At 37.7% G+C, this 14,390-nt stretch overlaps 1 protein-coding gene across 1 annotated transcript; it reads right to left on the reverse strand.

Moving 5' to 3' along the window:
• Positions 1-9,388: 9,388 nt before the first annotated feature.
• sec22c (SEC22 homolog C, vesicle trafficking protein) lies at positions 9,389-14,390 on the reverse strand. Its single transcript, XM_046371008.1, has 7 exons — positions 14,109-14,390; positions 13,238-13,449; positions 12,924-13,087; positions 12,545-12,724; positions 12,305-12,423; positions 11,760-11,825; positions 9,389-11,655 (listed from the first exon to the last, which is right to left on the reverse strand). The coding sequence occupies exons 2-7, from the start codon at positions 13,417-13,419 to the stop codon at positions 11,455-11,457; spliced, it is 912 nt and encodes a 303-aa protein (XP_046226964.1). The 5' UTR covers positions 13,420-13,449; positions 14,109-14,390; the 3' UTR covers positions 9,389-11,454.

Below are 14,390 nucleotides of genomic sequence, written 5' to 3' on the forward strand. Positions count from 1 at the left end.
TTTGGTTTGTTGTTATTGCAATACGTGTAACACTGGTGCAACGCATGCCATGGTGAAGCCACAAATGTACTGCAAGTATTTATTAGCTTACGTCCACTTTTGTGTACACATAAGGCCACGTTTTAGTTTTGCAAAAAAAAAAAAAAATCTGATATTCTTATTATCATTATTATTATTATTATAAATTGTGTTGTACAGTGTGTGTAAAGAGTGGGGAAATTTAACTTTAACATTGTTCCACACAAACTGTATGAAATAAATTATTTAGAAATAAACAAGATGGTGGTAGTTCAGCTTTCTGTGGAGATAAAACTCCATGTCATGCTTTACTTTAATATTCTTTCAGGTGTTTAATAAATTCTGTCAAGGTGACTACCTGCACCATGACCTGTTGTAATGTGCTCACCGACGGCTCAATATAACATATTTTTGCCTAACTGAAGATTATTTTTAAAAGTGCTCTCTGTTACCTGACAAGGGCATGGCCTACAGTTGATGTGTACTTTTTTTCACCCCCAGAGATGCTTACTTAAACTTCGCACTCAAATTATTCATGCAAATTTGCTAATCATTGCTAGTGGAAAAAAAAAAAAAAAAACACTCAACAAGCTGCATGCACCCGCATTTTCATTTAAATAATCACTTTTCACAGTTGATGCTCCCTTAACTTGCGCTCTGTTCATGTTTAGCTCTGAAACAGAGGATGACTTGATCAAATGTCCGTGTGTTCAGTATGCAAGCAGGCAGCTTAATGTCCCAGCTGATATGAATGAGGAAAATAGGCATCATCAATAGGCAGCACATTAGGTTCTTTAGGAAACAGTGTGTTTGTGACAGCTGAAAGGGTTTGAAACATTCTCTCCAGCCTGCAGAATGGAATTATCCCAGGAAATGACTGCACTTTTCATCTCATTGTTGCTGCTACGGGTCACGGTGCCCTTAAAGACAAAAGCATCTGAAAACCTAGAAAATACTTTTTTGAGGGCTTTCAGCTCAATAAAACCAGCACGACCAATGCACCACCTGGGGTAGCTGCAACAACATTTAAACACTACCGACACATTGCTGCAACACGACGCTGTAACCATAGTGTCAGCTTTGCTGCCTCTAATTTAAGGCAGTCAATCTGAGATGTAAAATTCAAAACACAGGAATGGGATTGTTTATCTCACCCAAATTAAGTGGCATGTCAAGGAAAACACTGGACTTCGACTCAGTCTAAGTTATTAATGCTTTAATAACTAGTACTCGCAGCAGTTAAACAGTCATATTATTTCGATATAAGATCAAAAATAAACATAATGTTTATTTTTCATCTGTAGGTCAAACTCTTATGGAGTCATATCTGTGTATATAATATAATATGTAATAATATATAATATATCTAATTCATGGCCAAAGTTAATGATATGTATTAAGTATTTTTATTTTGTGGTATCAATTAATAATTCTATCAAAGTGAAGCATGTAGAGCAGTTTAACAGTAATTTTACTTGGGCACAGTTTTATATGAGTATATCCGTTTTTATGCTAGTTAATATTTTATATTCTACTACATTTCAGAGTAATGATATCTGTTTTTACCCCGCTGTATTTATCTTCCAGCCATAGTTTGTACATTAGATTCTACAGCTAAAGATCTACAGATGTTATGTCAATTTTGCGGTCAGATGGGTTGTTTACTTGTAATAGTATTTTATCCAGTGGTATATCTGCTTTAATTTTTCAGGTCTTCTTTGTCCACTTGGTGTGACTGTGCTGGGAAAAGAATCTTAATCAATGTTTCACCAGTCAGAAATCAAAGCAGCTCTTGCTCCATTTACTCCCAGCGAAAGCTGCACTTCAGTTACAATATTTGACAGGTATGACTGACCTGCTGAGTTCGCTTGGTGTAATGAAACTCTTGATATTTGAGTTAATCCCCGTTGTTGTACCACAGGTTTATTGGTTCACTCGCTGCCTTTGAGCAGGGTGGACCTCATGCTGTGCTCAGCACCATGAATAAGGGCGAATTCAGCCAAGAGATTACACACACACACACACACACACACACACCTTGCCATGACTGAAGTTGGATAGATAGATAGATATATAGATAGATAGTCTTATCTCAGATCAGCTGCTTGTGGGTCTATATATTCCATTAACTCTAATCCATGAAGTTGAAGTGAACATGCATATAATACTATTAACTATTATAGAGACTGTAGATGGAGGGATTTTCAGGGTTGAAGGTTGCTGTATGAAATATTAAAAACATATAATATTAACATCAATTCTGAGGCCGATGGGTGTTGCTGATCAAATATATACAAATGTGCTTTGCTGTTGTTTATTCTGCCATCAAATGATTTATTCAGCATGTCAAATATGATGACTTAAAATAGATTTTTAGAGTGTCTCATAGGTACTTGTGGTCAGAATATAGAACAGGCAGTAGGATGCAGGCAAGAGAGAAGATGGATGAAGTTATTTTCAGATTCCCAGTGACTCCTAAAATGTGAGACAGGTGTCTTGCCTTTAAGCATCTTTCAATATTCATGACACTTGTTAAATATTTATGTGACAAATAAAGCAAAGTTTAGAAAGGCAAGTGATTGAGCAAATAAGTGAGCTCTATCCCAACGGCTAAGAGGCTGCTTTTATTACCTCTGTGGTCCTCAGAGTGGCTTTGAGAACCTGAATCCTGATCTAAGGAGAAGTCACCTGCCAAATCTAATCTGATCTGATGTGTGGCCAGGAGTCATCTGATGAACATCTGAGGTTTGACCACTTTTGCAAGGCAGAGCTGGAGGAATAAATTTTGTACAACATTGATTTCATGACCTCTGTGCTTGGGATTTGCTCCAGTATCCTGGTTACAATTCAGAGGAGAATGAATGATGGAAAAAAGCCTGACTTTTTTGTCCACACAAAGCTTTACTTACAAGGACAATGTCTACATCCACTTTGATCTCTGAATTTGCATATAACAGAGAATGTTGAAACAAACTGTATTACCTTGAACTTTTTGAACATTTCACACATTAGCATGCCAACCACTACTGCCAACCAGTGCCAGGTGTTATAAAATAATCAAATGGCCATGGACTGACCCACTAGAAAAATCCCAAAATATTCTGCTTAGTTTTATAGACGTACAGTGTGTAGCACAATGGGGTGTTACCGCAAATGTTCAAGTTTGTAACTGCAAAATGTAGGAAAGTAACATGTAAATATTACAGGAAAATATCTGTTCCAAAAATAAACTCTCACGGTCTAAACTTTAAATCTCAACAGGTTGGAAATGGCAAAAAAAAAAAAAAATCCTGAATTTACCTCTTATATTTACCTCCTAATGTACTACTACATGGCATATCACAGCATACTATGAGACCTTAGGGCGGCACGGTGGTGCAGTGGTTAGCACTGTCGCCTCATAGCAAGAGGGTTCCAGGTTTGAATCCCGGTCTGGGCCCTTCTATGTGGAGTTTGCATGTTCTCCCTGTGCCTGTGTGGGTTTTCTCCGGGTACTCCGGCTTCCTCCCATAATTCCAGGGTGTACCCCGCCTCTTGCCCGTAGTCAGCTGGGATAGGCTACCCTGACGGATAAGCGGTATAGAAAATGGATGGATGGACTATGAGACCTTACTACAGTACATTGTTGAGGTGTGTACAAGTGAGTATAGGCTATCATAATGTATCATAACCCCCATTAGTCAGCCTCCAGTTTAAAACTACAGTATTCATACCCTTGAAATTAAAATTCACTATAAGTCACATCTTTAATGTTTTATGACTGTTGTGCATCGGAAAGCATTATGTGTGTGTTAATGAATGCAGTTACAAAGTGTTATGAAGGCATTATAATAGATAATAGATTATGAATGGACTCATAATGCACTACAGATGTGGTATAGAGAGTTTTTCCTGTAGTTCCTTGGTCTTAATGGTGCATTGTTGTTGTGCCTCTGTGCAAAGTAATCCTTCATTGCCAAAACACACTGGATAAGAAACTTGTTATAGCAACACACTAATAAACAAACTTGGGAAATCGTTACATACATTCACACAATGACAGGATGCTAGTTCTCACTTTCAACATGAATTGAGTTGGGGAAAGTGTGACTCATGTTGCATTAAAGCAACGCACCTTGTCTGGATGAAGTGATTGCATTGTGTTTAAGGCTGTTTGGCTGTGAGAGTTCTGGCATGGGTCTGGGGAACTGGTGTGTTTTCTACGGAAGAAGCTAGATCAGTGACTTGTGACTTTTGTTTTATAAATCTAAAACCTGTTAGCTGTTCACAGCACAGGTGAAAAACCTTTGACATGGCAGCATAGTACTAATTCAACTTTGATGGCTAGGCAGTTTTTATACTACAACCCTGATTCCAAGAAATGTTGGGACGCCATGTATGATGTAAAGAAAAACAGAATAAAATTATTTGCCATCCTTTTGAATTTATGTTTAATTGACTGAAGTACAAAGACAAGATCCTTTGACCTTGTCCAAATATCCAGCGTTATGGTGCCTTCAGGTGTGCAGGTTACCCACACGTCACACCGGCTGGCTTTTGAACTTCACACGAGTAACAGTGTGTATATTTATAAAGTTTATCCGTTTGAATATTACATGGTAATGATATAAGTGACAATAAAGTCATTTGCTTAGGTAAATTATATCTACGCATTTGATTAGGGGAAGAAAAAAGTTTAGCTGATTTTCCACAGTTTTGCATGCACATCATCCTTCTGTCAAATTTAAGTGATAATGAAAATCTAATACATGTAACAAGTACTGTACAAAACAGGCAGTGTATATGTACTCGATTTAATATTTCAAAAACAACACATTTATACGACTGATATCATTCTATTTCTATTTTTTATAAATGTGTTATATGTTGTTTGTTTAAAAACTGTGTGGAGCCGAAATATGATGAGGTGGACCTTCTGAAAATAACTTGGACTTTTATCCGAATATAAATATGAATATAAATAACCTGCTTTCATCTGATTGCCTTTAATATCCACTGCAGTATATGCTGCAGCTATAGCTCTCAGAGGAGCTTTTAGCGTTAGCAGAGTGATAGCAGAGTCAATTTCAGGCTATCTCTGTGTTCTCTGAATTACATCAGAGGGGCAGGACTTGGATGAAAGCTAAAGTAATAAATCAATTGAATTATGGAAGTATTTTCTTTCAAGATAAATTTTGCAATAAAGTATTATTGCAAAACATCAGAACTGGCGAATGAAATAGCACAGCTCAACACGGACATGGAATGACAAATAAGAAAAACTCACATTTTACAAACACGTAAAAATATGAACAAGTACAAAAAGAGTTTTTGTTTGTTTTGTCATAGCTGACTGTAATTTCCATGCTGAAAATATATTCCACATTCAACTTTTAAATGATATAATTTATGTTCAAATCCACTAATCTCTAGTACATTCAGAGAAAATACGAAGGTTCAAAATCATCCAAATAAAAACCAACAATCAGCTCAATTTATAGGTTGTGTAAGATGGTGATACAACCAAAAACAGATTGACAGATATAAATAAAATTGGATGCCGTGCAGGCACTGCTCTCATCAAATGATAACTAAATTTATCAGGATTAACATGCTTTCACTACTGTCAATCAAAACCCTCCAATTATTCTCTCAACCTGTAGGCAGAAAGCAGGTTCTTCTACACTTTTCCGCTGAGAGATGGCTTAAAAAACCAGGAGACTCCTGTGAGTGAAGTTTATCATTTGATTTGTCTTTGGTTTGTGATTTCATGCATTGGTTCCGTCGTGTCAGTGAGCAAGAAACATCAAAGACTGCCTTTATGAATTGTTGAACATCCTAATAAGGATAAGGGACATACTGTGTAGCCTTAAGGTCTGGAATGCCAGACTGGGAGTCCGCACATCACAGTTGAAACCTGGCATGAATGCAAAGGCTTACCCATTCTCTCCTCCACAGTTATGAATCAGAATCTAGTGCAAGAATTTAGAAGTGAAAAGTTTCTAGATTAGTTCCCTTCAGCAGCAAAACTCATCAGTCCATATGTATCCATATAGACAAAAGTATCCAGACACACCTCTTTATGGGCCTGTTTTTCAAGGGTTCAAGGGAAATCTTTATGCTTCAGCAAGCTACAGTGTGAGCAGGATATTATGGTGGACACTGACCTGAAAGGAGAGAATACTCGCCCAGATATTAGTTAAATTATTATTATTGAATCTCATCTGTCTGACCACCAAGATAATTAGAGTCCTGAGCATATGAGGGAAGGAACTGCTCCGTAATAATAAGTTTTATATTTTTGATATTGGAGACCTCCGTGGGGACACAGCACTCGTGGCACTGGGAAAGATCGATGAGTTTGAAATTAATGGAAAACTCTTCAGTCTACTCCACCAGCATGTGGCATGGGCACTGAACCTGAGACAAAGATAAAATAGATGAGTGGGTGCCAGAGTGACTCACCTTGATTAAATCTATCACAACTCAGAGTAATTTCAGACGGTCTTGGAGAGTTCTGCAAAAGATTTCCTGCTGTCACATTAATATATCAGAGCAGAGGCTTTCAACCTTCTGAATAAGGTTGTTTTAGTAGGCTTTTGCTGTCAGTGTCACATTAAGGTAAACCATACATCTGTGGTTGTCAGACCAAACATGAACTGACAGACTTGAAGACAAATTCAGGTGAACCTCAATCAACATCATCCCTTTATGCTCCAAATGGATTCCTTTGAACTGATTTTAAATTGAATGTTATATCCACATCCATTACTTTCTGTTAACAATTTTAACCATTTTCCCCTTACTTTTAGGTGATGATTTTGACCATATAGCCATTACTTTTTGAGCTACATTTTATCCATTTGAGTATTCGCTAGCTGTCTTAACTGCTGCAGGCTATTTCAACCCTTTATCCAACATTTCATAATTTTTAGCGATCTACTTTTAGTCATTTAATATTTGCTTAATTCTTGCTAATTAATGCTAATTACTTAATTCCACAAATCCTGGGGCAGCCGTGGCCTAGAGGCTGGAGAAGCGGCTTGTGATCGGAGGGTCACCGGTTCAATTCCCTCACCAGGAAAAATTTGGGTGTGGTGGAGTGATTAATGCGAAAAAATTGCTCCCCCCTCCATTAGACGACTGACGTGCCCTTGAGCAAGGCACTTAACCCCCCAATATGCTCCCCGGGCGCTTGATGCAGCCCACTGCTCCTGTGTGTGTTTCACTGCATGTAATTTGCCGGGTGTTGCATGTGTGTTCAACTAAGACAAATTCAGTGTGTGTATGTAAAAATATATATGCTGCCAATAAAGTGATTCTTCTTCTGTGAGTGCAGAAGTACCTCCTGGTTGGGAATCGCCAAACTGGGCTGAGATAGCTTATGTAAAATGTTAGACAGCCCTTACATTAGCTTCTATGGTCATGTCTTAATATTCTTACCGTGCAAGTCTTTAAACAAGCACAGGTCAGCTATTGTCGGATGTATGAATGACACTAATACAGATTTAATGCCTGTCAGCAACTGTCAGTGACAATAAAGAGCACAGACAGGAAAAGTAACCCAGTGTGTGTGTGCACTGTAGCCCGAATCCCATTTGATGGTTAAGAAACATAACATTATATCACTTCGCCATTATAATGGAAATATAAATACATTTAAATCTGGAATGCTGTGACAGTCATTTCCTGTGTGTTCTATTATTACACAGAGCTGATAAGGCAAACATTTATTTAAAAAAAAACAAAAGTGTTGCTGTTTTCCGTACATGTGAGGCACTTGTCTGTGAGCGAGAGAAATATGTGGGCCATAAACATTTCACTCGGACCACCCATGCTGTCAGGCCTATTTGTTAAGGGATGGAAGGCAGCTTCTCAACTGCGGGAGCTTCTGCCAATTAGGATAAGCGATAATAATCCTTGCAAATGAGGATCACTGAAGCTGATTGTTTGATTTAAATGTATTGAAGCAGGACTGATGACACTGTGGGTTTATAATTTATAACACTTTGAGCTCCGGGGGACGTGCTCCATTTGTGTTCAGGTTGCAACCTCAAATTACCTTCCTTAATAAGCATGGAAATGCTGACAAACACTTCTTACACTTTACAGCTAATGACACAACTACGTCAGGGTCTGTAAACTAGTGACAAAAAATAAAAGGGACCACAGACACAGTGAGTCAGATGTTTATGGGAGGGTTTTATGGTCTTCTCCTGAAATTAAAGAGAAGCTTATTTTGTGATGTTATCGGACACGTCAGTGAGCGTATAGCTTTAGGTCAAAGTTCATAAACATCCAATGAATATCTAATCTAATGAGGCCTGGGGGACTGAAACTGGACGAACAATATAAAAACATTCTTATGGGCACCATGTAATGAAGCCTAACTAATGAGTAGAGCTAAATGTTATGACATGCACTAAAGGTCCTGGATAAAAGACAAAGACAATTCTTCATTTTCAGTTCATTGAAACTAATAGTTCCTCAAAGTTGCGTCCTGTACCTTAAATTAATAAAGATTAAATTAACCGGCTTATTATCTGAAAAACAAACTAATGGCACGACTGAATCCAACGCAGAGTACTGCACTGACTCGACTCGCAAATACTACTCAATGTGTCACTATATGTCAAAGCACTTAGATGACGGGTCAGATGAGACCACAGATATTAATCTGGACTTTAAATGAACACGTAAACCTTATATTCAACCCAGGTGTGGGTGAGGTATAAAAATCTTTCTTAAAGTCGGTTTTCCAGCAGTGTAAACTTTAATATGACCTATGTAAATCAGGGTCAGCAGTTCTCCAGGAGCAATAATCTGCACAATTGCTAAAATATGCCACCTAACAAAACGACTAAATGTCTGCTGCATTTTATTTCAACCTTTTGTGACCTTTCCTGTCAGGCTTGATGCGGTCTCACAAGTGAATAATCACAAACATTCGCTGAGTGTAGTTTTTTCTATGCTGTTAAACACTCTCCTCCCCTCTCACTCCTCGTACACTTTCACCCAATTCAATAGCAAGTATAGCAAGACTATGGGCTGTAGCAAAATCTTACACTGATAAATGTAAACAACCAAAAATAAAAAACTAAAACAGAGCAACAATCCCTGACAGAAACTTACATGGAGATCAGTACATTGTGAAAGAGCCCCATCTGGTGTAATGCAGGAAGAAATGCATCAATAAATCTGTATTTCATGTTTCAAGTTTGCTTTAGCAATTTAATTGAATTATTTATGCAGAGTTTTGTGATTTCTTTCTGTCCTGTTTTGCTTCTGATCCAGGATTATTAAAAATCTAATAATACATATGTAGCATATAGCTTTACAGTATAAATGTAAAAGAAGTCAAATAATCACAGCAATAAAATAGATCCACAAATGGAAAAAAAGACACAGTTTATTAATGAAATGTCATTTCTACCACAGCAGGAAAAAATAAAGCCCTGTAATCACCAGTATATTTGGCAGTTACAATGAATGACATTGTTACATTACTTCTCATTATTACAAACAGGTCGCAGCCACAAAAAAGCCACTAAATGAACCTTAAGTCAGTCTAATTAGGTAAAAATAACTTCATTCTGTTGTGTTTCGTATTGAACAACATAAACAAAATAACCTAACAAACATACTTCAACTTACCAAAATATGTAGACCTACTTGAAAACAAAATGAAAATGTAGATTATCTGCAGTTACATTACATTTAACGCTTCCAGTGACAACATCCTACAAGTTTCCTCAGGCTTTGTAAACAACAAGCTAAAAGTGACTCCTCCAAACTATTTTTTACACTACAGTGAAGGACGTTTTGGTTGTTTTCCTTAAAAATTTCCTTTCACCTTCCAGATTAAAGGGAATAATTCTCAATGCCACAAAGCCCCTTGTTTGACAAAGAATTTAAACTAATAATTTAAATCCATCGTTTAACACAAATCAGTGCAACTGTTTAGCTATTAAAAACTGAACATCCAATGAGCTAAATACACAAAAAGTAAAAAAAAAAAAAAAAAAAATTAACGGAAACTTATACCTCAGCTTGTTATTTAGCAGTGCTACTGTAATGTGTTCTATACTGAAACACAGACTACAACCATATGATGATTTCTATGTTTATGACAATCTGAGAACTACACAAAGGAGTTCTGTTATAAACCCCAAAGAAAGAGAATAAAAATGATCAACTAAGTAAACATAAATCAGGATATAAATATTTTAGCTGAACCCAATATGCAACACAAACAAATTCCATATCCAACACAAAAAAATCAAAACCTATTAGTGCAGTCAAAACATTTTTCCAATAAATTTCAAAAGTTATTTACCCATGAAATCAGTGCTTTCATATTCTTACCTGCTGTTTACATTTTGACAATACAGAGATGAGTCGAAAAAGACGACACAAACTAAAATATCTAAACTTACCTTGATCGTACAAAAATGGGTTTAAACCGGAGCTGATGTGATAGAATACTCCTTTGGTCACAAACTGTGATGAAAAGTGTTTAAAAGATAAAATGTCATTTCCATTAAGTCGTTATATAACAGAGCCCTTGGATTTGAACCTTTGCGATGACTAGCTGAGCACTTGCCGGTGTATCTGTATTTACAAGTCAGCGCCATTAAGCAAACACGGCATGGCATGAAATAACCTATAGCTTTACACTGAGAGCTCTGCATCAGGTTTTTCCTCCAGCCTAATGAGTAAATAATGGAAAACAAATAAGAACAGCTGCAGTATCCTCTCTACTTGGCTGTAATTGATCTTAAATCAAAGCGTACTAAATAATTTATTTATCACGCTACGACCAGTGCGGGACAGACAACTTAATTGTCTGTTAATCGACCATGTGTGCCTACTTATGTCTCTTACAGTCACCAACTGTCACCTTGTATTGTAAACCGCAAAGATAATCAATGTTCTGTGGCAGCAGAGATAACACTGAGCTGAATGTGAGCAGAAAAGCCTCTTCATTCAACAACCACAAGCGTGACCCACTTCAACAGTTTAGGATGTAACAACAATTGTTGTTTCTACATGAAAAACTCTTTGAAAAACTCTCTCAGCAAGTCTGACAGAACAAAATCCCTTCATTTTCCTTTTGTGGATGGATGGCACTGACAGAGATGGATCAAAATTTTGTTTCTAAAACAGACACCTGCTTTAAGCTTGTCTGTTACAATCTGCTTACAGTGTTATTTTTAAGGTTTGTCAGGTACTTGTAAAGATCCAGAAATAACTGCTAACTTTCACTGTATACCCTTTACAGTCTTTAAAACAATGTACACAAAGTGCAAGTATTTACTTCATACAAGAAAATATTCACTTGTAATTGTAATTTTCCATGATGATGAAAAATTTCTTCATAGCTCATGTGGATCAAGCCGTCTGCTTCCCTGTCGTTCTCATCTGCAGCTGTGAGAAGTGCAACGCAGTATACTGTCATCAGACCCCACAGTCGCTGGTTCTGTCTTGGAGTTTGCGAGTGATTATGAGAAAGGTGGAGAGCGAGGCGACTGAAATGTGGAAGATCAGCTGCCACACGTTCCTCAGGCCAAGCAGGTAGATGTTGCATAGGACGATCACGCTCAACAGAGCGAAGGACTTGTGTTTCTTCAGAGATGAATGGAACAGGTAGAGGTGGCACTGTGGACACAAGAGAGGTCATTCACCTGGAAGAAGAGTGCCGGAAAGAGTTTGACAGTTGTGTGTGTGTGTGTGTGTGTGTCGAAAATATGAAGTAAATTTACCTGAAACACACAGCAGACAAACGCCAGAAGAAATGCCACAACATTCCAAATACCTTCATAATCATCCTGCATATAGGGAAAGGAATAAAATCAAACACACCAATGATTTATCATTCAAGTCACAATCCCCATAATTTAAAATGTACCACATTTATTTCAGATTATAGCTGAGCCTCACAAGTGTGACAATTTTGCAGTTTTTTTGCAGGCCTCATCATTATGAAACCTTTGCTTTCACAGCAAAATGCTAATGCACAGCTGCCAGCTCAACATATCTATAATTAATGTTGGCTCACACATGACTATTTCTGAATAAAATACCCACCTAAACATAAAAAATGGGTTTGTTATGCGACTGAGAAGGCAGCGGTATGGCATTATTTCTCTTAAAAAATATTTTGAATATAAAGAATATTTTTTGTGGAATATAAGTTAAGTTAAGTTTATAGTGAATATAACAGCTAAGACTGAATATTAAAATACAACGGACTCCTTTTTAGATGTAGTAAAAGTATTTGTGGTAGTATTCTGGCACTGGCACATACCTGGAATGTGTACTCTAGGAGGTGAACACCGCGGATTATGTTCAAAGATGCACACATGATATTTAGGACCAGTGAGAGGATGCCAGGTGCTGTCACCGGTTCAAGTCTTACATTTTGACCTAAAAATAGAGTAAGGTAACACAGAAAATTTCTACATTACGAAAAAAATAATTATCTTGACACTGTGTTGTATAAGCTGTATAAGCTATGCTGTATAAGTCATATGGTCTGCACTCTTACCAGATCCAGGCCCTTGCTCCACATGCCCATTTCCAATGCCGTTGGTGAGCTCCACTTCCTCCAAGTGAATAACTTGTGGTGGATTGATCCTTAGATCCTCCTGGACCTCTGCCAATGTCACCTCCAGGACTGGACCACCGCTTTGGTTGTACTGCTGCTTCAGCTTCTGAATGGTCCTGTCTGTCAGTTGGCAGCAAGAGTAACATTAGGATGAATCACTGTAATTATTTATAGTTTAAAGTATCACAGCAGTGTAGCTTTCTTTGTCATTCATCACATCACATTTTAATTTTGAAGCAAAGTGGCTTACAAAAAATCTATACATATAAATATACATAAAGGGCTCTATCTAAATAACAGTATTTGTCTTCCTGCTCACCAAATTCTAAAAATGGATATGGCCTGTCTGCCAGGGCAACAACAGTGCTATTGAAGCATGCTGTGAACTCCCAGCGCAGGTCTTCCAGGAAGCAGAAGGCCTTAGCAACAGGGAGGCTGCAGTGGCACACGCTCATGTAGGATACACCCTCGGATGAGACGAAGCTGACAGGTGAGAGGAGAAAAGGTGTTTAGTAAACAAACAGCCTGACGCAGCGTGACACGGATGCCTCTGTGAGCAAATGGACAAATGGTCTTCTTTGCAGTTACAGAGAGCACAACTGAGACAGCCTGCTTTGGATTCTGAATCCTTACTATATGTTGAGCTCCTGGCCCTTGACAGTCCCCCTGTCAGGGAAGCGGGCCAGTGCTTTGCTGATGGTCCTGAGCTGCTGCTTCCTCTCCTGGAGCTCTCGGTTGTGTTCAAAGTCTGTAGAGGCTGACAAGGGGAGTCCATCCCTTACCCGGACCACAAAGGAAAACAGGATCAGAGACATGATCCACTGGATCCATGAAGACCACACTGCCTGTATGGGGTCAAGAGGAAGATCAGATCATGAATATAACTAAGTTAACAATACATCAACACTGTTTTTGTAGTCATTTTCTCAAGTAATTGGTCAATTTTGGTCCATAAAATGTTACAAAATAGGCAACAATGTCTATGGCAAGTGCCGAGATTCTGTTTATTATAACAAAAAACAAGGAGAGGTAAAAGCATTTACCACTGATGATTAACCTTTTTGGCTTTTATTTTATTTCATTTTATTTTGTTGTTTATTCATTTCCTGCCTAAACATGATTTCAATCATTTCAACTTTACATTATACTAAAATGTATTCAATTGTTAGTTTAATACGTTTAATACATTAAAACGAGTACGGTCTAATACTGTAGCTGTGAAATCTTCCCTTTATGAAGAAAGTAATTGGAAACTGAAACTGTTTTAGGCAGGTGTTGATTCCTCTTTATGTTCATTTAAAAAAAACTTGTGGTTTGTTTTCTTGTACAGTTATTATGACAGGCGATTGTCACATTGTGTTCACCCCAGCTGAATCAGTGAGGGAAACCTAAATACTAAAAACATCAGCAGCACCACGAACTACAACACAGCAAATGACCACAACGTTGAATTTCCACTCTCACACTTACAATTACATACGTGTAGAAACAACTTACTCCTTACCTCATTATCATAGGTTTCATGCTGCACCTTGTTACTGAGCTCCTGTATGTTAGCAGCTACAGTATCATATCAAAGAAATAGACCAGCAGCAGGTAGCCAGCACGAGATTCATGTACGCGTTACTAATCGCACAACTCAGCCTTCTATTAAAGTTAGCGGTGACTAATATAGAAAACCTGAATATGATGTTATAACATATACGTAAGAAGTTACATTAATCTTAGCCAGGGAGCTAACTTGGAATCTCCTTCCTGATACAACAAAACCACAACAAATCTGCTA

This window comes from Scatophagus argus, chromosome 18 (genome assembly GCF_020382885.2).
Source record: "Scatophagus argus isolate fScaArg1 chromosome 18, fScaArg1.pri, whole genome shotgun sequence".
In the NCBI taxonomy this organism is placed as follows: Eukaryota; Metazoa; Chordata; class Actinopteri; family Scatophagidae; genus Scatophagus; species Scatophagus argus.

Excerpts from the sequence above, each read along its gene's own strand:
- sec22c (XM_046371008.1), bottom strand. The coding sequence starts at position 13,419 with ATGTCTCTGATCCTGTTTTCCTTTGTGGTCCGGGTAAGGGATGGACTC. Across the intron at positions 12,725-12,923 it reads ATATCCATTTTTAGAATTTG|ACAGGACCATTCAGAAGCTG; the intron begins GTGAGCAGGAAG and ends GCCAACTGACAG. Across the intron at positions 11,826-12,304 it reads TCCTAGAGTACACATTCCAG|GATGATTATGAAGGTATTTG; the intron begins GTATGTGCCAGT and ends CCCTATATGCAG.